At 40.5% G+C, this 27,133-nt stretch overlaps 1 protein-coding gene across 3 annotated transcripts in view; it reads right to left on the reverse strand.

Moving 5' to 3' along the window:
* Positions 1-27,133, reverse strand: part of LOC126162982 (phosphatidylinositol N-acetylglucosaminyltransferase subunit Q) — a 92,175-nt gene that overhangs the window by 10,215 nt on the left and 54,827 nt on the right. For 2 of the 3 annotated variants that reach the window (XM_049919837.1, XM_049919839.1), the window contains 2 exons: positions 22,291-22,578; positions 21,914-22,185 (listed from right to left, as the gene is read on the reverse strand). In XM_049919837.1, coding sequence (XP_049775794.1) covers positions 22,376-22,578 — 203 coding nt within the window. In that variant the 3' untranslated portion in view covers positions 21,914-22,185; positions 22,291-22,375. Of the gene's footprint in view, positions 1-21,913; positions 22,186-22,290; positions 22,579-27,133 lie in introns of those variants that run through there. The other variant, XM_049919838.1, reaches the window with a different exon arrangement.

Below are 27,133 nucleotides of genomic sequence, written 5' to 3' on the forward strand. Positions count from 1 at the left end.
TACTTATGCAGGTCTGTTTACCTCTCTTGTGTACAGGAGTCACCTGTGTTTTCACTGTTGCTTGGGACTTTTCACTGGGCGAGAGATTTGTGATAAATGCAAGCTAAGTAAGAGGTTAAATCCACAAAGTACTCTCTGTAAAACCAAATTAGGATCACATCTGGACCTCATCACTTATTTGTTTTCAACTCTTTCAGTTTCTTCTCTATGACACAGATGCCTGTCCCTGTGTCCTACATGTGGAAGTCTGTACAATAGTCAAATCTACATCTACATCTATGTGATTACTCTGCTATTCACAATAAAGTGGCTGGCAGAGGGTTCAATGAACCACCTTCAAGCTGTCTCTCTACTGTTCCACTCTCGAATGGCACGCGGGAAAAATGAGCACTTATAATTTTTCTGTGCGAGCCCTGATTTCTCTTATTTTATCGTGATACTCCTCCTGCAAGAATGTTTTCTTAAACCTGAAATTTAAAACTTTACCTTTCCTTTCGCTGTCGAATGCCACCTGAGACTCATCCATGAGTGACTGTATAGAAGTCAATGACCTGCTTAGTGATTTTATGTATGACCAGAATTTGCTAAAGTGTGATGGTGAATGTTGTTGTATGCTTTGATAAGTAAATTTTATCCATTGTATGAAGGAGCTTTTGTAATCACAAGATACACATTCCAAAGCAACAATAATGCCTGAGTCAGAAAAAAAGTGAAAGGTGTATATAATAATCAAGACTTATGACCTTTCATAACAAATTACAAGTGAGTACTTATAGATAATGTTAGTACTCATAGTTAACCACAATGGTCCACTGCCTTGTGGACTGGAAGATTGGCAGACAGTCCCACTGAGAAACACACACACACACACACACACACACACACACACACACACACACACACACACACGTACATAAACAAATAAAGACATACAAAATGAAATGAAAATTCAGTTAACTTTCCTTTAGCTTTAATGTAAATGTTGGTGATTTGGTGTGGTGATAATATATAATGGGTTTTGGAGTCTGAGGATCCTGGTGCCTAAGCTGAGGTGTGGCAGGAGGAATAAACAGTAGGAAGGAAGGGAGATTGACACAGAAGATGATCTCTGTAAGAATTTGTGGTAATAAAGGATATCCATGGTAAATGACATGTTGCCCGCTAACTACCAGTCACCTTTCAAAATTTCATCAGAGTTTGAAACAAAACAGTAATAATATCATGGAGGTTAATAATCTATCACCATTAATTATTTAGTAATAATAATCCTTTTTAAGGGGTAAGAAGTTTCTACCTTTTATAGGGAAATAATTTTTGGGTGTGGATTTATATAGTTTTCTAGGGGGTAGTAGTTACAAGTAGACTGGTTAGTCTTGACTGCCGACTTCGATCGGTGAGCAACAATAATTTATGGACCTTCCACAGGCACCAGTTGGATCAAAAGATTTCCAGTCAAATCATGCTACTGTCAGAGTTAGTGGAGGCGTCAGTAAAGTCTTGATTAATTTAATGTAAGTTAGTTCTTAGGATATAACTGATGGTGAAAACAAGGTCCTCCTCCTACAGAGGGACAAAACTATTCTCTAGTATTGACAACTGAAATAAAAGTATAGAGAACAAGGCTCTTTCTCATATGGGAATACACATGCAAATATTTAGCTACTGTCAGAGAGGATAACAAAGGATTAGCCACTTGGAAACAGTGAAAGTTGACCCACTGGAAATGTTGTACACTGTAGTGAATTGATGTGATGGTAATGGTCCCTAAATAAGCTGAATCTAATTAAGAAACTAATTTACAGACAATAAGTTAGAATCTCAGAAAGTGGCAAGTAATAATATTTAAGAATTGAAATCCAATGTACTACTGAACTTCTTTGAGGTCCATTAATCAAATCACTATTTGATTGATACTCCATAATTACCACATATATTGTGCAAAAAGAACTATTATATTTGTGGTGTAAATGCCACATTTAACGCATACAGTTAGTTGAAAAAGATTACATGTATACAGAAGAGACAAATAAGAGACGTTGAGTTATGGATCTTTGCTTATGTAATGAATTAGTTTTGTTTTAAAAAAAACCTTGGATAACCTTTGTACCCTCATCAATCTTGTATGATTCAGTAAGCACAGGTCTTTGGAACGAGATTTGGCCAACATATAATTGGCGTTTGATAGTTGATATCTTAGCATGATGCTATTTTTGTTTGGTGGGAATTTGTATGTTTAAGGTACACTTGGAGCATCATGCAGTGATGTGAGGTTGCCTTATGACATCTTGCTTAATATACAGTGCTTCCTCGGAGTCAGCAATGCTGTGCACTGTGCCATGGGATCCTCCTGGAGAAGTTCTTTGCCAAGGGGCTTCTCAACAATCAAAGAATAAATGGAAGATTGTAAAATGTTTCAGTTAGTTCACAAGCAATGTTGTATCTGACTTGAGAACATCTCGTTTATGTTAATGGAGTAATTTGATGTTCACACACTGATACATGCACAGTAAAGAAAGTTGTTGTACAGTACATGGACCTTCTATCAGTAGCGTGGAAACATTAGTCTTTTTGAAATTTTGCAAGGTTGTCATCTGATCAGCACCAGGGCCTTACTGCAAGAAGCTGCATTTCATCAGCATGGACCTTCGCAATTTGTACAATCCTCCTGTATAAATGATTTCTTAAACATGAAATTTACAGCTTTAGCTTGCCTTTTGCTGTCTTCTATTGCCAACCCAGACTGATCAACAAGTGACAGGATAGAAGCTTTCAAGCAGCTTAGTGATTTTGCATATGTTGTCGGCAAGATCGTTTGCTGAGATATGACACTGGATGTTGTATGCTTGGCGCATTGGTGTTCTTACAGACACCTGAAATTCTGCTAATTTTTGCCCATCAATATCTATGCATTCTTTTTTGAACTGATTGTGCAACAATCTCTGTTTCCTCAGCATTTCCCAGTTTTGATTATTGAACCATAGAAGGTCCTTTCCACCCCTAATCCACTTACTCGGCACATATGTCTCCAGCGATTGATTTACAATCAGTTTAAACTTTGCCCATAATTCCTCTATGTCCATCATACTGGAACCAAATAATGTCCATTCACTGTCTAAGTGGGATTCCAACAACTGCTTATCTGCTTTTTCTATAATAAATATTCTCTTAGCCCTCTTGATAGATTTATTAACATCATTGCTGTGATGACATCACGATCATGAATCCCTAGCTCTACACCGACACTGTCAACAAGATCAGGCCTGTTTGTAGCTGCAAGATCTAAAATATTTCCATTGAATGTGCGTTGTCTAACCAGTTGTTCAAGGTAGTTTTCACAAAACACATTCAAAAGTCGTCAGGTTACCTTCCACTCAGAAAGCGATTGCACTCAGTGACTGTTATATTGACTTGTAAATTATAGATTGCAGCAATCAGTCGTCCTTTTTAAATTTTATTATGCAGATATAGATTTCAGCTAGAAGCTAGCCAATCTCAATGCACTATTATTTTCGCTCAGTGTATGTAAGTCCCTGTTGATCATGCTTCACCCACAGTTCATTGAATACTAGCCCAAATAGTACCACACAATACTGAAAACACTTACCTCCATACAAAAATGCTGTGTACTTTCTAGAATTAATTTAGTGGAATCTGGTGAAATCCAGAGGTCAAGTTTGAAATACCCACATATTTTACCTGATCAAATTTGTGTAACAGCTCGTCCATGTTCTCGGGATGGTCATTCTATCTGATAAGAAACTTATTAAGATGTCTAGAGTCCAAAACAACTCTCACTCCACCATTTCTCTTACTTACCACAACTACAGGATTATTGTAAGCATTCCTACATCTCCCAATTACACCCCATGTTTCCACTTTCTGAATTTGTTTCTCTACATCTTTCCTTTTTGAAAATGGTATATTATACAACTTGAGAAAGAAATGATGATGATCTCTAAGGTAAAGTATGCACTGATAGCCTTTCACCTTCCCTGTTTTTTCACTAAGCACATTTCTAAATCCATAGCAAATTCCTAAGTTTTCCCTTTTGTATGTCATTAAGAATCACAGCATCCCTCACTTTAGAATCTACAACACTTTCAAAATCCTGATCCTCAGTCTCATCAAAAACTTTATCATCAAACACCTGGCACTCACCTTGGTTCACAATTGTTTGCAAATAGTTACAACTTTTCTCACAGTTTAAGTTACAATTAGTTTTCACATAAGTATTATTTTTAGGTTCCAAAATAAACAATTCTTCAGCATTCCATTCAAAACAAGCCTAAGTTTTCTCTATCCAATCTATATCGAAAATTATATTTTCTTGCAGACTGGGGATCACTAAACATCCATTTTCAAAGGTTTTGCCTTCTATACTAAACATTAAAAGTACCTGAGATTTTATCAATTTGCTTTACTTACCTGTAGCTCCTCTTATCTTTACTATGGGCATTTCCACAAAATTCTTACTATACTGGATTTTTTTCTCTAAATTGTTCAGATGTACCACAAATTGGACTACCTATATCAATCAAACAGTTCCCTTCCCACTGATCAATCTTAATCATAATGTAAGAACATCCAAAATCTAAATCATCATCTCTGTTATTAGACACTACATGTAAAAGATCACTTTCAGTTTCATCAAATGCTACATCCACACTGTTTTTGCAGGGTTTTATCAACTTTACTGGTATCATAGCATTACTTCATTACAATTTGATCTTTGGTTGTCACTCAGGCCCAACACAAAACTGTCTCTACAGTAGAGTAGAAAATCCACTGGATGTAAATTGTCTGATGGAAAACTTTTGATTGGAATGTTGGACCATGCAATACCATTATTTGAATACAGATCGTTGTGAATGCAATTTTCCTGAACTACTGAAATTTTTTGATCTAAAACATTTACATTAGTTAGCGTACTGTTTTCAACATTTAAAATTTTCTGATCTAAAATACTGAAGTTCTGTTCCATTTTTTCCTCTACTGCCTTCTGTTCAACTCTGATGTCATTAACATTCTTCTACTGTTGTGAGGATTGTGCAACTAACTCATTTTCCAAAACAATAAATTCATCTTCTAATGCGTAGACTTTTTCAATCACACTTTTTAATCCATCTGAAAACCCATTTTTTAGCTCTGAAACCTGATTACTATGTTGGTCTGTTTGGTATTGTTTTCAGTTTTTACTTTCATTCACTGATCATTGACTGCACTAAATTTGCTATTGCTATCCATCTTCATTTCCTCTAATTTTGCTAAAATCATATCTGTTTTCACTGTTTCTTTGCTGACTACACTTTCATTTGGTTCAAACACACTACATCGTACAGCTTTCCCTTCATCACCACTACCCTCATCTCTATCCATTTTCCTAGCAATCACACAAGTCCACCTAGAAAAATTAATTTCACGTTTTACTTATCTTTTCTAATGTCCTTCATCGTCACTGTAAAGTACTCTTTCAATTCAGCCAGTCGGTCATTGTTGATATTGTCTCATCACTGTTGATCTGACTTTGTTGGGCAGCTCTCATGTCTTCTTTTGTCACTTGATTGGGACTTCATTAATATATAAACTGCAAATGATACAAATCTTTTTCTTTTCTTCTTATGCAACAGACAATATTTCGTTATCAGTCAACAGATCCCGGCTGACACCCACACTTGTAATCTTACCCTCCTACACATTGCTATTAAATTTTTCTTAGTGTATTCATTAGTTTCAAAAGCTTCGAGGGGTGTAAGAAATACAAAATACTAACTTATTACTTGTCTTCATTTTCTCTTCTTGTTGTTGGCTCCACTTCTTACGTCTAGGGATACATTCTTGCGGTTGAAATTTTGATTTAACATTGTGGGTTCCTGATGACTAAATAACTGATGAAGATTTGCCTGTATATTTCTTGAATTTTATTCTTTGTCACATTATTAAATATCACACCATTCTTACAATTTCCATTTAATATTCCATATTCTGACCTCAGGGAAGATCAGTTTGGATTCCATACAAATGTTGGAACATGTGAGGCAACGCTGACCCTACAACTTATCTTAGAAGAGAGATTAAGGAAAGGCAAACCTACATTTCCAGCATTGCTAGACTTATAGAGAGCTTTTGACAATGTTGACTGGAATGCCCTCTTTCAAATGCTGAAGGTGGTAGGGTTAAAATACAGGGACCTAAAGGCTATTTACAATTTGTACAGAAACCAGTTGAAGGGCATTAAAGGGAAGCAGTGGTTGGGAAGGGTGTGAGACAGGATTGTAGCCTTTCCCCGATGTTATTCAATCTATATATTGACCAAGAAGTAAAGGAAACAAAAGAAAAAATTGGAGTAGGAATGAAAATCCACGGAGAAGAAATAAAAACTTTGAGGTTTGCCGATGACACTGTAATTCTGTCAGAGGCAGCAAAGGACCTGGACGAGCAGTTAAACAGAATGGACAGTGTCTTGAACGGAGGATATAAGATGAACATCAACAAAAGCAACATCAGGATAATGGAATGTAGTCAAATTAAATCAGGCAATGCTGAGGGAATTAGATTAGGAAATGAGACATTTAAAGTAGTTTTGCTATTTGGGGAGCAAAATAACTGATGATGGTCGAAGTAGAGAGGATATAAAATGTAGACTGACTATGGCAAGGAAAGTGCTTCTGAAGAAGAGAAGTTTGTTAACGTCAAGTATAGATTTAAAGTGTCAGCAAGTATTTTCTGAAGGTATTTGTATGGAGTGTAGCCATGTATGGAAGTGAAACATGGACAATAAATAGTTTAGACACAAAGAAAATAGAAGCTTTCAAAATGTGATGCTACAGAAGAATGCTGAAGATTAGATGGGTAGATCACATAGCTAATGAGGAGGTACTGAACAGAATTGGGGAGGAGAGGAATGTGTGGCACAACTTGACTAGAAGAAGGAATCAGTTGGTAGAACACATTCTGAGGCATCATGGGAACACCAATCTAGCATTGGAGGGCAGTGTGGAGAGCAAAAATTGTAGAGGGAGACCAAGAGATGAATACCCTAAACAGATTCAGAAGGATGTAGGTTGCAGTAAGTACTTGGAGATGAAGAAGCTTGCACAGGATAGAGTGGCATGGAGAGCTGCATCAAACCAGTCTCTGGACTGAAGACCACAACAACGACATTCCAAATTACACTGTTAGTGCTGATCATATAAAAATGTCTCTCTCCATCAGAGGCATGCCCACTACTACTTACATTCTTCAGTACCCACAATATTCCAAAGAGTTTACAAAGCAAAGGAGTTTGCATACTTTCTTGACAAAAAAAGAATCATCACCAAGTTATAACATAATATTATAAATGAATCCAGAAATAAATTTAATAATTTGCGTTAGACTGTGCAATTAATAATATGAATTTTAAGCATGCCAAAAATTGCATAATTTCAAATATTTCTAAAAGAAGAGTAATTTTAATCATTAGTACATATTGATTGTAACAAATTAATTTCTTTTTATATATTTTAGTTTGAAATATAATACATTGTATACAAAATTATATGAAATTCTTTTAGTGAAACAGCTGAGATAATGTTCAACTGTACGAGATTCAAGATTAATCCCGGTATCGGCTACTACTACTACTACTACTACTACTACTACTACTACAAAAGACAATGCTAGAAGAGGGTGTCCCATTACAGAGTGACAATTCGAAAAGTATGCCTTGAGAATAAACACATGCTCCACCTTCATCCACCCCATGATGCTAACTAAACCAAGCAGAGCTGCAACTTTACAAATAAGACTATCCCCACCCTCCTCGGAACATCTGTCACTCCAGGGTGCCAAATTCAAATATATATATATGCAAATTGCTCCACTCCACCCTGTATAAACACAGTACACTTAGCAGCTATTGACTTACTCAACTACAAATGTACTATAGCAAGTTAGTGAGGATCAGTGATCACACTCTTTTTACGTTTAGGAAAGAAACTAAGTATGTATAGGGTTTCAGGTTCCATTGACAATCAGATGATTAGAGAGTGATCATTTTACCTTAAGTCCTCCCTCCCACCTGTTACGAAGGAGAAAAGATTTTAGAAAGGTAGTATAATAAGCACTATGACTAAAGATCAGAATGGAAAATGTCTCTTAATACTATATAGTGGCCAGCCGTTGTGGCCGAGTGGTTCTAGGCACTACAGTCTGGAATCGCATGACCGCTATGGTCACAGGTTCAAATCTTGCCTCAGGCATGGATGTGTGTGATGTCCTTAGGTTAGTTAGGTTTAAGTAGTTCTAAGATTTAAGGGACTGATGACCTCAGATGTTAAGTCCCATAGTGCTCAGAGCCATAGCAACCATTTGAACTAGACAGTGTAAAAAATGGAAAAGAGGAAATAGGCAAAACCATTAGGGGTGCTGACAAAATAATTGAAAAGGACAAAGTATACATTGAGTAATGTATGTACACTGTATGTGGGACATGCTGAGTGTGTTGAACAGTGATACATTAACTTCCATTCTTGGTACCTAAGATAGTATAATATATCACTTAACAAAACCAGAGAAGGAAAGTTGCTACTCACCATATAGTGGAGATGCTAACTCACCATTGGAAAAAAAAAAAAAGATTCACACAATTATAGCTTTCGGCCATTAAGTCCTTTGTCAGCAGTAGACACACTCACACACACACACACACACACACACACACACACACACACACACACACACACACACAAATGCAACTTGTACACACATCTGCTGTCTCAGAGAACTGAAACCACACTGCGAGCAGCAGCACTAGTGCATGATGGAAGTGGTGACTGGGTGGGGGTAAAGTATTGCAGTTTAGACAGAGGGCAGGAGAGAAGGTGCAGAAGGGGGGTGGGGTAAGTAGTGGAAAGGGGAGAAAGAAAAAGAAATTAAAAAACTGGGTGTGGCAGTGAAATGACGGCTGTGCACTGCTGGAATGGGAACAGGGAGGGGTCTGGATGGGTGAGGACAGTGACTAACAAAGGTTGAGGCGAGGAGGGTTACAGGAACGTAGGATGCACTGCAGGGAAGGTTCCCACCTGCACTGTTCAGAAAAGCTGGTGTTGGAGGGGAGGATCCATATGGAACAGGCTGTGAAGAAGTCATTGACATGAGGGATATCATGTTTGGCAGTGTGTTCAGCAACAGGGTGGTCCACTTGTTTTTTGGCCACAGTTTGTCGGTGGCCGTTGATGCGGACAGACAGCTTGTTGGTTGTCATGCCTACATAGAATGCAGCACAGTGGTTGCAGCTTAGCTTGTAAATCACATGACTGCTTTCACAGTTAGCCCTGGCTTTGATGGGATAGGTGATGTTAGTGACCAGACTGGAGTAGGTGGTGGTAGGAGGATGTGTGGGACATGTCTTGCATCTAGGTCTATTACAGGGGTATGAGCCATGAGGTAAGGGATTGGGAGCAGGGGTTGTGTAAGGGAGGACGAGTATATTGTGTAGGTTCGGTGGACGGCGGAATACCATGGTAGGAGAGCTGGGAAGGATAGTGGGCAGGACATATCTCATTTCAGGGAACGACGAGAGGTAATTGGAATGTAATTCAGTTTCTCCAGTCCCGGATGGTACTGAGTTATGATGGGAATGCTCCTCTGTGGGACTTTGGGAGGTGGTGGAAGACTGGAAAGATAAAGCACGGGAGATTGGTTTTTGTGCAAGGATGGGACGATAATTACGGTCAGTGAAGGCTTCAGTGAGACTCTCGATATATTTTGAGAGGGACTGCTTGTCACTGCAGATGCAACAACCATGGGTGGCTAGGCTGTACGGAAGGGACATCTTGGTATGGAATGGGTGGCAGCTGTCGAAGTGGAGGTATTGCTAGTGGTTAGTATGTTTGATATTGACAGAGTTACTGATGTAGCCATCTCTGATGTCAAAGACAAAATCTAGGAAGGTGGCTTGTTGGGTTGAGTAGGACCACATGATGCAAATGGGAGAGAAGTAGTTGAGGTTCTGGAGGAATGTGAATAAGGTGTCCTTGCCTTCAATCCAGATAGCAAAGATGACATCAGTGAATCTGAACCACGTGAGGGGTTTAGGATTCTGGGTTTTTAGGAAGGATTCCTCTAGATGGCCCATGAATAGGTTAGCATAGGATGGTGCCATGCGGGTGCCCATAGCCATACCGTGGATTTGTAGGTAATGCTTTCAAAGGAGAAGTAATTGTGGGTGAGGATATAGTTGGTCATGGAGACTAGGAAGGAGGTTGTTGGTTTGGAATCCATAGGGTGTCTGTAAAGGTAGTGTTCGATAGCAGTAAGGCCATGGGCATTAGGAATGTTAGTGTACAGGGAAGTGGCATCAATAGTGACAAGCAGGGCACCGTGTGGTAAAGGGACAGGAACTCTGGAGAGTTGGCTGAGGAAATGGTTGGTATCTTTTATATAGAAGGATAGGTTCTGGGTAATAGGTTGAAGGTGTTGGTCTACGAGAGCAGAGATTCTCTCCGTGGGGGCACAAGAACCGGCCACAATGGGGCATCCTGGGTGGTTGAGTTTATGGACTTTAGGAAGCATGTAGAAGGTAAGAGTGCGGGGAGTGGTAAGGGTAAGTAGAGAGATGGACGCTGGGGCGAGGTTCTGGGATGGGTCTAAGGATTTGAGTAGTGACTGGAGATCCTGCTGGATTACTGAAATGGGATCACTGTGGCATGGTTTGTAGGTGGAAGTATCTAACAGCTGACAGAGTCCTTCTGCCACGTAATCCTTGCAGTTCGAAACCCGGTGCTGCTTTCCTTTGTAACTACTTTCTTTTGCATCGCTATACTCAATGTCCATCCTTCTTTCTTTTCTTTCCAGTGTTTCTCTTACTGCCTTACGAACTGCTCTGCACACTCGACTTATGAGCCACACTGTATCAACCATCTTGGCTGCGTGCAACAGACGGCCTCAAAACCACGCTGATTGTTGGTGCAGCATCTTATATCCCACATTACTCCCAACGACATAATTAAGACTATACCTTCAAACTGATCACATTTCCTGTGACAGTTCCCGTATTTTTGCGTGTTATCTCCCACACTTTTCCGGTGCCACATGATCTTATATCTCTAACTACGAACACCTCCCCATCCATCACACTTTCTCCATTCTATCCCTGTTTGCACCCACTAAATCCACCATTCCAGTCACATCTGCTGTCCCCCATCATTACACTTATCTGCCCTTAAACCTGCTACCCAAAGTAACATACACTTATTTTTAATGATTAGTTATTCTCTACTTTGAACCTTGTGACTTCTCGCCAATTTTCATGAGTTTTTGCCTTCCACTATCATCATCTTCCGCAGATTTTATCTCGCTTGTTTCCCCTTGTGCATCCATTTAATCCTTTTTGCACATTTCACTCGTATTTGGGTGTAATTTTGCATAATTTTTTGGACGTAATTCTACCTTCTTACATAATTTTTCACATTTTTTGCAACACCATGGATCCTTGCTCCTTCCATCTGCTTCAGTACAGAAAAGTTTCCTTATCCCTAGCCAGATCCCAGTCCCACATACTATTCCTGCATTGTTGCTTGGCTCACGAAATCCCACCTAATGGCCTTACCATCAAATTACGCATCTGTAGTTGCCACCCCTCCTTCCACAATGACCTCCACCTGTTCAGATTTCGCCAGTCCTTAGCCCTCACCAACATAGTCCTGCAAAACCGTATCAACCAAGCCCAATCCTCCTTGCAGTACTTTCTCTCCATCCGTAAAATTCTCCTGCTATGTAATCCCAAATTTCTGGAACCCATAACACACATGAAACTCTTGCCCTGCAGGAACTTGAGCAACATGCACAACGCCACTTCAAAAAGCTCTCCAGCCTGCTCACTTCCTACTCCCACATTGGAGTACCACTGTCCACCACTTCTACAACAAACTCCAAACCTCCCCCATGCCACCTCATAGCTGAGAAACCCTGTCTTGCAGACCTACTACACTTACCTCACCCTCCAAAACTCCTTCCCACCACCACACAGAACCCAGATCCTACCGAGCGGGGTGGCGCAGTGGTTAGACACTGGACTCGCATTCGGGAGGACAACGGTCCAATCCCGCGTCCGGCCATCCTGATTTAGGTTTTCCGTTATTTCCCTAAATCGCTCCAGGCAAATGCCGGGATGGTTCCTCTGAAAGGGCACGGCTGACTTCCTTCCCAATCCTTCCCTAATCCGATGAGACTGATGACCACGCTGTCTGGTCTCCTTCCCCAAACCAACCAACCAACCAATCCAGATCCTAAACAGACCTACAACCCAGTTATGAACCATTCCACCAGAAGCCTTAGTCCCACAGAAATATCAGTCCTTTCCAAAGGCCTCATCTTTTGCCCCACTCCCAAATTCAACCATGCAAGACTAGTTAGAACCCTCTCTCCTTCTCCCAGTCCCTACAGTGGAAACACTTTTTCGCCAACAACCCGAGGAATCAGACTCAACCAAAGCCCAATATTGAACCTTGCCTAACTCAGTTGACTCCTCCATCCAACCATGATCCACCCCCACTGCCTCCAAACCAAACACCGTTAACTTTCCAGAATTACTTAACCTCGAACCTTGCCTCACCATCATTCCCCAGATCCCTCAACAAGCAAACTAACCTTACGCCCACAGAAAGACCCACAGTCCACCAACTAAAAACTGATCCCCATCTTATAATCCTACCTGCAGACAAAGGCTCCACCACCTTTGTTATGATCCGCAAGGATTACGTGCCAGAAGGACTCCATCAGCTATCAGACACTTCCACCTACAAACCATGCCACAGTGATCCCATTCTAGTAATCCAGCAGGATCTCCGGTCACTACTCAAATCCTTAGGCCCATCCCAGAAAATCTCCCCAGAGTCCATCTCTCTACTTACCCCTACCACTCCCCGCACTCCCACCTTCAACATGCTTCCTCAAGTCCATAAAACCAAGCACCCAGGACGACCCATAGTGGCCGGTTACTGAGAGAATCTCTTCTCTCGTAGACCAACACCTTCAACCTATTACCCGAAACCTATCCTCCTATATAAAAGATACCAACCATTTCCTCAGCCAACTCTCCAGAGTTCCTGTCCCTTTACCACACGGTGCCCTGCTTGTCACTATTGATGCCACTTCCCTGTACACTAACATTCCTAATGCCCATGGCCTTACTGCTATCGAACACTACCTTTACAGACACCCTATGGATTCCTAACCAACAACCTCCTTCCTAGTCTCCATGACCAACTATATCCTCACCCACAATTACTTCTCCTTTGAAAGCATTACCTACAAATCCACGGTATGGCTATGGGCACCCGCATGGCACCATCCTATGCTAACCTATTCATGGGCCATCTAGAGGAATCCTTCCTAAAAACCCAGAATCCTAAACCCCTCACGTGGTTCAGATTCACTGATGTCATCTTTGCTATCTGGATTGAAGGCAAGGACACCTTATTCACATTCCTCCAGAACCTCAACAACTTCTCTCCCATTTGCATCATGTGGTCCTACTCAACCCAACAAGCCACCTTCCTAGATGTTGACTTTGACATCAGAGATGGCTACATCAGTAACTCTGTCAATATCAAACATACTAACCACTAGCAATACCTCCACTTCGACAGCTGCCACCCATTCCATACCAAGATGTCCCTTCCGTACAGCCTAGCCACCCATGGTTGTTGCATCTGCAGTGACAAGCAGTCCCTCTCAAAATATATCGAGAGTCTCACTGAAGCCTTCACTGACCGTAATTATCGTCCCATCCTTGCACAAAAACAAATCTCCCGTGCCTTATCTTTCCAGTCTTCCACCTCCTCCCAAAGTCCCACAGAGGAGCATTCCCATCATAACTCAGTACCATCCGGGACTGGAGAAACTGAATTACATTCCAATTACCTCTCGTCGTTCCCTGAAATGAGATATGTCCTGCCCACTATCCTTCCCAGCTCTCCTACCATGGTATTCCGCCGTCCACTGAACCTACACAATATACTCGTCCTCCCTTACACAACCCCTGCTCCCAATCCCTTACCTCATGGCTCATGCCACTGTAATAGACCTATATGTAAGACCAGTCCCATACATCCTCCTACCACCACCTACTCCAGTCTGGTCACTAACATCACCTATCTCATCATAGCCAGGGCTACCTGTGAAAGCAGTCATGTGATTTACAAGCTAATCTGCAACCACTGTGCTGCATTCTATGTAGGCATGACAACCAACAAGCTGTCTGTCTGCATGAGTGGCCACCAACAAAATGTGGCCAAAAAACAAGTGGACCACTCTGTTGCTGAACACGCTGCCAAACATGATATCCCTCATCTCAATGACGGCTTCACAGCCTGTGCCATATGGATCCTTCCCACCAACACCAGCTTTTCTGAATTGCGCAGGTGGGAACTCTCACTACATCCTATGTTCCCGTAACCCTCCTGGCCTCAACCTTCATTAGTCACTGTCCTCACCCATCAAGACCCCTCCCTGTTCCCATTCCAGCAGTGCACAGCCGTCATTTCACTGCCACACCCAGTTTTTTAGTTTCTTTTTCTTTCTCCCCTTTCCACTACTTATCCCATCCCTCTTCTCTCCTGCCCTCTGTCTAAACTGCAACACTTTACCCCCACCCAGTCACCACTTCCATCATGCACTAGTGCTGCTGCTCGCGGTGTGATTTCAGTTCTCTGAGACAGCAGACGTGTGTGCAAGTTGCATTTGTGTGAGTGTGTGTGTGAGTGTGTCTACTGCTGACAAAGGCCTTAAGGGCCAAAAGCTAAAATTGTGTGAATCTTTTTGTTATGCCTATCGTGACTCAGCATCTCCGCTATATGGTGAGTAGCAACTTTCCTTCTCTGGTATTGTTACATTCCATCCTGGATTTTCCATTGTTTAATATATCACTTAACTTATTTATTAGAACAATTACTTGTTAAGGGTACTAGCTTTTTAGTGGTTAAAGCATTATGTTTGGAAACAAATGACCCTATGACATACAGTATGTGTTACCCTCAGAGGTTCGAAAGATATCAGCCTGCTACAAATAACAATGAGGGCAATTTTTCTGGTGTGGTATAATCATGAAATTTATAAGTACCTGTGATGAAGATGAAGTAACTCATTTTATTCACAGTCATAATCTGCAGATCCCACCCAGCTGGAGAATATAACAATTATTTGTGCAGAACTAGAGAAATATGCCCATGGAAATTAGCAGTGTAGCTTTTATTAATAACTGTTATTAAAGATAGGCAGAGTAACTTATACTAACATTTATGAAAAATGCAAGAAACAATGGTCCAAAAGTATGGTCAGCAACTTTATTTCTGTTGACACTTTGTGACGTTTTGTGCAAATTTTGTGTGTGTGTGTAGGGTGGTGGGAGGGTTGTTGTGATTTGGTTGGGGGGGCGGGGGGAGAAGGTATTGTCCAGCAACATATCCAGGTCCTCTTTGACACCATGACACAACATTTATAGGCTCTGAGTGCAACATGTGAAATCTGAATCCTTAAAATCAGTGCTCATGTACAATTCTGTGTTCCTAATCATTTGTGTACCATCATTTATCTAATTTTTAGTATAATAATTATGATAACAGAAATTACTGTGTGAAATGCAAACAGGAAAGAGTTAAGATAACCACTCTCCATACAGTAGACGTACTGAGCAGCAGACAAGTACCATAAAGAAGACTGGACAGAATGAGATTTTCACTCTGCAGCGGAGTGTGCGCTGATATGAAACTTCCTGGCAGATTAAAACTGTGTGCCCGACCGAGACTCGAACTCGGGACCTTTGCCTTTCGCGGGCAAGTGCTCTACCAACTGAGCTACCGAAGCACGACTCACGCCCGGTACTCACATCTTTACTTCTGCCAGTACCTCGTCTCCTACCTTCCAAACTTTACAGAAGCTCTCCTGCGAAACTTGCAGAACTAGCACTCCTGAAAGAAAGGATATTGCGGAGACATGGCTTAGCCACAGCCTGGGGGATGTTTCCAGAATGAGATTTTCAATCTGCAGCGGAGTGTGCGCTGATATGAAACTTCCTGGCAGATTAAAACTGTGTGCCCGACCGAGACTCGAACTCGGGACCTTTGCCTTTCGCGGGCAAGTGCTCTACCAACTGAGCTACCGAAGCACGACTCACGCCCGGTACTCACAGCTTTACTTCTGCCAGTACCTCGTCTCCTACCTTCCAAACTTTACAGAAGCTCTCCTGCGAAACTTGCAGAACTAGCACTCCTGAAAGAAAGGATATTGCGGAGACATGGCTTAGCCACAGCCTGGGGGATGTTTCCAGAATGAGATTTTCACTCTGCAGCGGAGTGTGCGCTGATATGAAACTTCCTGGCAGATTAAAACTGTGTGCCCGACCGAGACTCGTACTTGGGACCTTTGCCTTTCGCGGGCAAGTGCTCTACCAACTGAGCTACCAAAGCACGACTCACGCCCGGTACTCACAGCTTTACTTCTGCCAGTACCTTGTCTCCTACCTTCCAAACTTTACAGAAGCTCTCCTGCGAAACTTGCAGAACTAGCACTCCTGAAAGAAAGGATATTGCGAAGACATGGCTTAGCCACAGCCTGGGGGATGTTTCCAGAATGAGATTTTCACTCTGCAGCGGAGTGTGTGCTGATATGAAACTTCCTGGCAGATTAGAACTGTGTGCCCGACCGAGACTCGAACTCGGAACCTTTGCCTTTCGCGGGCAAGTGCTCTACCAACTGAGCTACCGAAGCACGACTCACGCCCGGTACTAACAGCTTTACTTCTGCCAGTACCTCGTCTCCTAACTTCCAAACTTTACAGAAGCTCTCCTGCGAAACTTGGAGAACTAGCACTCCTGAAAGAAAGGATATTGCGGAGACATGGCTTTGCCACAGCCTGGGGGATGTTTCCAGAATGAGATTTTCACTCTGCAGCGGAGTGTGTGCTGATATGAAACTTCCTGGCAGATTAGAACTGTGTGCCCGACCAAGACTCGAACTCGGAACCTTTGCCTTTCGCGGGCAAGTGCTCTACCAACTGAGCTACCGAAGCACGACTCACGCCCGGTACTAACAGCTTTACTTCTGCCAGTACCTCGTCTCCTACCTTCCAAACTTTACAGAAGCTCTCCTGCGAAACTTGGAGAACTAGCACTCCTGAAAGAAAGGATATTGCGGAGACATGGCTTAGCCACAGCCTGGGGGATGTTTCCAGAATGAGATTTTCACTCTGCAGCGGAGTGTGCGCTGATATGAAACTTCCTGGCAGATTAAAACTGTGTGCCCGACTGAGACTCGAACTCGGGACCTTTGCATTTCGTAGGCAAGTTTGGAAGGTAGGAGACGAGGTACTGGCAGAAGTAAAGCTGTGAGTACCGGGCGTGAGTCGTGCTTCGGTAGCTCAGTTGGTAGAGCACTTGCCCGCGAAAGGCAAAGGTCCCGAGTTCGAGTCTCGGTTGGGCACACAGTTTTAATCTGCCAGGAAGTTTCATATCAGAGCACACTCCGCTGCAGAGTGAAAATCTCATTCTGTAAACATCCCTCAGGCTGTGGCTAAGCCATGTCTCCGCAATATCCTTTCTTTCAGGAGTGCTAGTTCTGCAAGTTTCGCAGGAGAGCTTCTGTAAAGTTTGGAAGGTAGGAGACGAGGTACTGGCAGAAGTAAAGCTGTGAGTACCGGGCGTGAGTCGTGCTTCAGTAGCTCAGTTGGTAGAGCACTTGCCCGCGAAAGGCAAAGGTCCCGAGTTCGAGTCTCGATCGGGCACACAGTTTTAATCTGCCAAGAAGTTTCAAGACTGGACAGACAGGTAAAATTACAGACAACATACTTCTTCAGAGAATAGGGAGGAAGAGCTACATTGTTCTGACACTTGTGATATGACTGGGGCGAGAGGTTAAGCAAGGAGCAACAGAGCTGGGTATGGAGCAGCACCAAGAGAAAAGGGACTGAGGTGTGACACCAGTGTCTTCTCCCTGGTGCAGCAGTAAAAGTTACATGTACTACGTAATGACATTTGTAGGTGGATGGATGTGAAACAATTCATTGAATCTGAGCACAATGTGTTCAGCAGAATGCTCTGTCAATAAATAGTTAACTACTTCTTGGCCAGAGTTTCGGTAGTGGTAATTCATCTGCTCTATCAGCTGTTTTGTAGTCATGCTCACATATAAGTGATGTTTGAGTAGAGCTAACACACAACATGGCTCAGCATCTGATTAGATAGAAATTGTCTGTGAAAGGGCTGGAATAGGATGTGCTGCGTGGGTGCATGCAACAGGTCTTGCACCTGGATCTTATACATGACTATGACACATATGGCATGGAGTTGGAAGTATGGCACATCCAAATAGACCAGGATATTCTGTAGATTGGTTGGGCACCAGAATATCAGTTGGACACCAGAATACCATTTTGAGGGCATAAAGAGACCAAAAGAAGTTCTGACAGACCAGTCTGGCAAATCAGTGGGCTTACATGTGACATAAGGATGGGCCAGAATAGTTCATAGATTGTGTAGGCAGTGGAATTTTGTGAATCATATTTCATGGCATGATGAAAGCAAATTCTAGGCTTGGCAAAGGATGTGGTTAACCTGTTCCATTCCAAAGTGGTATTTGGTAATAAAAGTGGTCCTCTGTAGGTGGGCAGGGAGAAAATAGAGTGCATATTTGTTTATGAAATGTTTGGAGGAAGGGTGGGGGGTGGGGGGGGGGGGGGGGAGGGAGGCAGGTGTAGCATTTGTTGCCTAAGTCCTTAGCAAGACCATGAAACATTCTGGGCAAGGGAGAATGGTCATCACTGCGCACATGCCATCTGTAGGTGGCTATAGTTTGTCACTTGTATAAGAACTGCAGTGATGGGTTTGGGATCAGCATAACATTGGGAGAGCTCAACGGCAACAAAACTAAATGTGTGAGAGATATTAGAGAATAGGGAGGTGGTGTCAACAGTGACAAGCAAGAAAGGTGGTGATGGTACACAGGAAATTCTGGAAGTAGTTGGTGTACTAAGTTAAGCTGCGAGCATTGGGTGGGCAGTGTTTATCAACATGGACCAAGATCCTTTCCATAGGATCACTGTAACTAAATCCCAATTAAAATTACTTCATGCATTGTAGCTGGTTCCCTCCAATCACAGTGCTCAACATTATGCCCGCCGGAACTGTTCGCTGTTGCCAAACTGCCACAACAATTAGTTCACATCCAATTCCTCATCCGGCTTTCTTTCTTGGTGTGTTTGAATCAGAAATCATGGGTCTGGCCCTTATGTTTCATATTTCATCACACATAATGTCATGCACCTCACTATGGCTTGCAGAGTATAGATGTAGATGTAGATATCCACTTCAAAAACGAAGTTCAAACACACATGCAACAATGCTAATGAAATACACTCTTTTCATAAACAGCACTAACCAGACACTACTGGATCTTTTTGCACAAGATATGATTCAGAGTCAATTATACAGTTTTTATAATCACAGAGATCAGCTTACATTAGGTTATCCTCACAAAACATTGCATCAAACCAAATTTTTGAAGGCTGACAATTAATTTCTGTGAGTGGGACACCAGACTCATAAATACAACAGCATTTACAGAGTAATGGTGCAATGTACTGCTTAGCGTATAAACCTGATGTGCAGAAGGTTGAAAGCTCTAATCTCATCAAATGCAGTGATTTTTTTTTTAATTTTAATTTTTTTTCTAATCTAATCAAAAGACTTTGATTGTTCTTTTCATTCAGTTAATTGGTTTAAATGTAATTTTCTTATTTCTAATGTTTTGCCATGTCATTTTCATCATCATATTGACTTTCTCATTTGCTTTTAATTTTATTTCTATCATTCTTTTTTCATCTGGAATCTGCTTGTGTCACCTATAATCTGCAGCTAAGTGCCAGCCAGGACTGCTCATCGGTTGGTAATGCAGCATCCCATGAAGCCCGCATGAGGATAGTTTCAAGTAACCAATGACAGTGAGAAATTTTTTTGCTTTTATGGCTAAAATTAAAACATTGCTGTGGAAGATGGAACAAACTTATTCTGAAACTTTTCTGTATCAAGTCTGCTCATAGAGGTTAACTTTAAATGCCTTGAACAAAATGATCATGATTACATTTCTGCCACAGACTGCTGACTGCCATTTGCTTGGATACATTGCACATCAAGAGGTTGTGGTTGGGTTAGGACATGAGTGCTACAAAATCCATCATCTGCCACAATTCAGTCAATGGTCACTGAAAATCAGGTGTCAACAGAGCATCTCCAATTTCTGTCATACCTTGTGGCAGCCACTTCCAACATTGCTCTGCATTTCACATTAACAGTCTTTGTGAAGTGACCTGCCTTTTCGTGTTTTGCCTATAACCATGCATTAGCTGGCAGCAGATGAGGCAACACTATAGTGGCAAGTGTCAGACATACATATCAAGTAATTTTGATTGGATTATAGGTAGAAATAGACATTGTAGTGGTTAGGTTAGTAAATTTTAAGAACCACACAGAAGAGGTATTGCAGCGGGTGACTGGGACGGGGATGATGTTGTATTTGGGAGGAAATGTGCTCTGGTGAAATGAGAATATGAGTGAACTGAAGGTCATAATGGACTTCTGCAATAAGATCACTTGTGTCAAGGCACTTCTGCAATAAGATCACTTGTGTCAAGGCTTAGCTACAAGTTTTATCTTACATTTGCACTTGTCTACTACTCAACACCTCAGCTACACAGCTCAGCTAACTTTAATCTTTCCATTTCCTTTTAATTCTTATTATGAAGTTCTTCAATTTAGTCAAACATATTCTTCTTGGTGTTGCAATTTTCACAGACACTACTATATTGCACCTCCAGTTTGCATGCTTCAATGAAGTCAAGGGCTAAGCCGATGGTAGCGTAACTACCAGCAGAGCCACTGAAGTCGGACAAGCCTTGACTTCCAGTTGCACAAAACGTATTTATTGTCACAAATTACTTTCACCCTATGCCATTTTCAAATGATCAGTATATTGCATTTGCCTCCCTTTTTACACAACTGATATCATGGAGACCCAGCAGGCTCTCAGGGTGTCATGGTAAAACCAGCAAATATTGCAATTATATTTGCTTCTTCTGCTAAGAACCTAAGCAGCATATTGCTTTCTCATAGAACACGGTCATTTCTAGAGTGTCTTTGTGGAAAGAAGAGATTGCTACGCATCACGTAGGAATGGCACTAAGTTGCAGACAGCCACTATGAAAAAGACTGCTGGAAATGTTCAGCTTTTGAATAACGTCCTTTATCAGAAGCAAAAAACACACAAATATTCATACATGGACAACTCATACACACATGGCCATGGTCCGGGCACTAAAGCCTGACTGCAACTGTGTCTGAGGTGAGCAGCAGTCTAAATGAAATACCTAATGGGGGTATGGAAAACACATGGGGAAATAGCATGGTAGAAGTGGAGGAAGATGCTAGTGCTGCCTGTGGGAGAGTGCAGGGATGAGGGACGTGATGAGCAGGGAAAGGGATAGGCAGGAGGAGGACAGGGGCTAGCAAAGATTCCCATAATGACCTTCCTCCCTCCCAGTCCCCCCACACCCCTGTGTGTTTTCTGCATCTGAAACTAACATTTGTAGTATTCTTTTTCATTGCTCCTGTCTAACTCAATGCCTCCTCTATATGGTGGGTAGTACGCTATTCTTTCCATATTGTTGTTATTCCCCCATGGACTTTCCATTGCTAGACTCTCTTTTATGAGTTAAAAGAGCCATCAGTCATCTTGGAATATACATAATGATGATGTGTGCTTCTACTTCATTATCTTCAGTTACATTGCACCACTTTGACTATGGAAGATGTTTAAATAATGTATGTAGTCCTGTTTACAAATAAAGCTTTTGGAAGAACATAAGTACACATTTTATCACAGATTGTATTTACATACAAAATGTTAACATATAATTTCTACTCTTTATTTATCTTTTCTCATTCCCTTTTTTCATCTCATGAGGATAGATTCCTGTCCTGTAGACAGTATACAGAACTTAATTTCTACATTATAAACATAAACAAAATCTATACTTTGGTTTATCACACCTCATCACATTTAATGATACACACCCTTAGTCTGTAATGATTGCTAAAGAGCTGCATATGTGGGCAGTAGTTCCTTTTTTCTCAGTTCTGTGTAGCTCTTATCTTCCTGCAATGACAGAAACATAACAACTCACATAGTGTCTCATAAAATACTGATTATTTTAAACACGAAAAAGGAACTTGATGAAATTCAGATAAGTCAGTTACTCACTCTCCAAAATTAGACAATGGGTACTGTCTTTGTAATCAGGATCATCACTTTCACAGTCATTAATAACAGATACATAGTATCTGTTTCAGAAAATATAAACAGGATATATCAATCTTCCAGTGCATAAGTGTTTGAGTAGCTGACTCCACTGCACAGGTGGTGGACGTTGCAGTGAATCAGGAACACCGCGAACTACTGTTGACCACCAAGAACCTATTACTGGTTCAACAGCAAGATAGAGAGGACCATTTCCAGATATTTCTGTACATACTGAAACCTGCACGGAGCCTGAAATTTAAAAAATAAAATAAAATAAAACAAAAATAAAAAACATGAATTATCATTTAACATTGTGAAAACTACTTGTTATACATAAATGTTCAACACCACTGTAAATCCATACATACAACAGAGGCAGAAAGTTAATTTGCTGTGGTTCATTCATTCATTCATTCATGTACACAGAGCCTTCGGTAATGTGGAATGAGTCTTGTTATATATAACCACACAGAGACAATTGCTGATGACTACTTCTGTAAAATATTCTAATAACAAATTATTACTAATGCTAACCTACTCACACAGATAATTATGGGAACTACTTCTAAATTAATTTATATAATTATACTAGCAGAAAAATGGCTCCTTTGAAAACAGATGTGCCCCTCTACCTCACTACTCAGCTGCTGCTTTTATCTAGTACTTCAAACAAAGCTTTTACATAACTGTATGCAGACCAGTATCAACCATCTATATACTACAAAGACAATCTCTAGTACAAATATCAGTGATATGCAGTTTCCAAATATTTTGATAATTTGTCTCAGGAATGACTAATCTAGTCTTTTTTTCTTTGGTTTTTAGTATTTGAAGATTTTTTGTTTCATGCCTGATGTCTACCAGCACCCTTTTGCAGCAAAGTACATAAGTCTAAGCCTCAGAGAGGGATGCACAATCAACATGAGAATTATTTCTACTTCTTGTAGTCCGTTTGTGAATTTCAGAGTCCCTAAATTCACTCTTGTTATTAACTACAAATACCATTAGAGATTACATGTATTGACACACAAGTGTAAGACTCAGGTCGCTGAAGAGGTTTCTGCAAAGATGTTCATTTATCAACTTTCCACTGCACATTCTGTAGAATAAATACTTTTTTCATTATGCTGCATTATCCCCAAAGATTATGCATAGGAGAGTACCAGATGGAAGTACACAAAATATGCTATCATGTCTGTCTGCTGGTCACCACACTGAGAGATACCTTGTTCATACACTGGTGTTACTTCAGATCATTATTCTTCTGGATGGCCATGCACTTCACACACTGAACCTCGTCCAGTGTATTCCTACTGATCTCTGTTTTTGGTATCTGTAAGTTATATTGATTTGTTCGTAACAGCATAATACAAGTTTTTTATAATTATGAGACAGTATTCCTGGCTAGTGCTTATCTTCAAGAGAGAAATATTTCTTACTGTCAATAAATACATATAAAAGTATCTATACAGGGTGTATCATAATTAATGGTGTAAATGCATACAGTTGAAAGTACATGATGTTAGAAGCAAAAAAGTCTCAGTAGACATAGGGTCGAAAATGCGTACCTTAAGAGCTACGAGCAACTTTTCATCTTCGATACTGTGAAGCAAATCTCTTCTACTGCAAGCTCTTTGGTTTCCATATTTTGGGAAGTGGTGATATGGATCAAAACAAGAAAAAATGTCCAGTAAACATGTGCTCTAAAATGCATACCTTAAAAGTTATGAGCACTCGTTCATTAGAAGAGTTGTGCTCCAAAGTGCCGAAGATGAACAAGTGCTCATAGCTCCTAAGGTATGCATTTTAGAGCACATGTTTACTGGACATTTTTTCTTGTTTTGGTCCATATTACCACTTCCAAAAATATGGAAAGCAAAAGAGCTTGCAGTAGAAGAGATTTGCTTCAAAGTATCGAAGATGAAAAACTGCTTGTGGTTCTTAAGGTATGCATTTTTGACCCTATGTTTACTGAGACTTTTTTGCTTATAGTTGTGTGTACTTTCAACTGTATGCATTTACACCATTGATTATGATACACCCTGTATATGTCTATCGGCGCATTCAGTACTGCACCTTGTTATGGTAAGTTCTGACAAGCAATTCTGTGTTGTACTTTTTTGGAGTGAAATTTCTATTTGATACAAATAACATGAATTGCTGTAAAATTACAGATAAAGCTGTTGGTTATGAACCAGTTGTGTATTTTTTTTCACTATTCTCCTGGGTGTTTCTATGTCTACATCTCCATGATTACTCTGCAAATCACACTTAAATGCATGCCAGAGGGTTCACCAAAACACCTTCACACTAATTCTCTATTATTCCACTTTCGAACAGCACAGGGAAAAAATGAACACCTATATCTTTCTGTGCAAGCTCTAATTTTCCTTATTTTATTATCATGATTATTTCTCCCTATGTAGGTTGGGATCACCAACATATTTTCACGTTCAGAGGATAAAGTTGGAGATTGAAATTTCGTGACAAGATCATGCCACAATGAAAGTCCTATATCATGACTGTGACACTCTCTGCCCTATTTCTCAATGATACAAATGTGCCCTCCTTTGAACTTTCTTGATGTACTCCATTAATCCTATGTGGTAAGGATCCCACACCATGCAGAAGTATACTAGAAGAGGGTGGACAAGTGTAGTGTAGGCAGTCTCTTTAACAGATCTATTGAATCTTCTAAGAGTTCTGCCAATAAAACACAATCTTTGGTTCACCTTCCCCCCAATATTCTGTGTGTGTTCTTCCCAATTTAAGTTGTTCATGACTGTAATACGAAGATATTTAGTTGAATTTACTGCCTTCATATTTTACTGATTTATCGTGTAACCGAAGTTTAATGGATTCTTTTTAGCACTCGTGTGGTTGACCTCACACTTTTCAATGTTTAGGATCAATCACCAATTGTCACCAATTGTCACCATTCAGATATCTTATCTAAATCATTTTGCAGTTGGTTTTGGTCTTCTTATGACTTTACTAGACAGTAAATGGCAGCTTCATCTGCAAAGAACCTATGAAAGCTACTCAGATTGTCACCTAAATCATTTATGTAGATAAAGAACAGCAGAGAGTCTGTAACACTACCTTGGGAAATGCCAGAAATCACTTCTGTTTTACTCAATGACTTTCCATCAATTACTATGAACAGTGACATGTCTGAAAAGAAGTCAAGAATCCAGTCACACTGAGATGATATTCCATAAGCAAGCAATTTGGTTACAAGCCACTTGTGAGGTACGGTGTCAAAAACCTTCTGGAAATCTAGAAATATGGAATCAATTAGAAATCCCTTGTCGATAGCTCTCAGCACTTCGTGTGAGTAAAGAGTTAGTTGTGTTTCACAAGAACAATGTTTTCCAAATCCACGTTGACTAGTTGTCAATAGACCATTCTCTTCAAGGCAATCCATAATGCCTGAACACAATATATGTTCTAAAATCTTGCTGCATATAGACATACTGATGTGGGAATTAGTGAATTACTCCTACCGCCTTTCTTGAATGTTGGTGACCTGTTACGAATATATTGGGGGCCATTTATCAATATACCCATTCATCAACAAACTTAACAGCTACTGAAGAGTCCTACAACATCCATGTACATCATTTGGAATTCTATGGATCGGAGCATGGAATATCAGATCTCTTAATCAGGCAGGTAGGTTAGAAAATTTAGAAAGGGAAATGGATAGGTTAAAGTTAGATATAGTGGGAATTAGTGAAGTTCGGTGGCAGGAGGAACAAGCCTTTTGGTCAGGTGAATACAGGGTTATAAATACAAAATCAAATATGGGTAATGCAGGAGTAGGTTTAATAATGAATTTAAAAAAAATAGGAGTGTGGGTAAGCTACTACAAACAGCATAGTGAATGCATTATTGTGGCCAAGATAGACAGAAAGCCCACGCCTACTACAGTAGTACAAGTTTATATGCCAAATAGCTCTGCAATGATGAAGAAATTGATGAAATGTATGATGAGATAAAAGAAATTATTCAGGTAGTGAAGGGAGACGAAAATTTAATAGTCATGGGTGACTGGAATTCGGTAGTAGGAAAATGGAGAGAAGGAAACGTAGTAGGTGAATATGGAGTGGGGGTAAGAAATGAAAGAGGAAGCCACCTGGTAGAATCTTGCACAGACCACAATTTAATCATAGCTAACACTTGGTTCAAGAATCATTAAAGAAGGTTGTATACATGGAAGAACCTTGGAGATACTAGAAGGTATCAGATAGATTATATAATGTAAATAAGTTATACACAACTGCAACCAGTCACTTTTTTGAATAATAATGCTTTATTCCATAAACCGGTTTTCAAACCTTTTCAGGTTCATCTTCAAATGGTTTGGGGAGCATCTGGGAAGTTACATCATTACTGGTAGTAGCATAATGCTGGGTGCTGGTTCTATGGCAGAAAGAACTTTAATGTATCGCTATGACTATAGCTTATCTGTCGATATGATACGATATGACCCATCTTTCTGCCATAGAACCAGCACCCAGCATTATGTTACTACCAGTAATGATGTAACTTCCCGGATCCTCCCAAAACCATCAGAAGATGAACCTGAAAAGGTTTGAAAACTGGTTTATGGAATAAAGCATTATTATTCAAAAAAGTGACTGGTTGCAGTTGTGTATAACTTATTTACATTCAATATACAGTCACGGTTCTAAAATATCCATAATGGATAAGAATAAGATTATATAATGGTAAGACACAGATTTAGGAACCAGGTTTTAAATTGTAAGACATTTCCAGGGGCAGATATGGAATCTGACCA

Source organism: Schistocerca cancellata, chromosome 2 (assembly GCF_023864275.1).
Source record: "Schistocerca cancellata isolate TAMUIC-IGC-003103 chromosome 2, iqSchCanc2.1, whole genome shotgun sequence".
NCBI classification, from domain to species: Eukaryota; Metazoa; Arthropoda; class Insecta; order Orthoptera; family Acrididae; genus Schistocerca; species Schistocerca cancellata.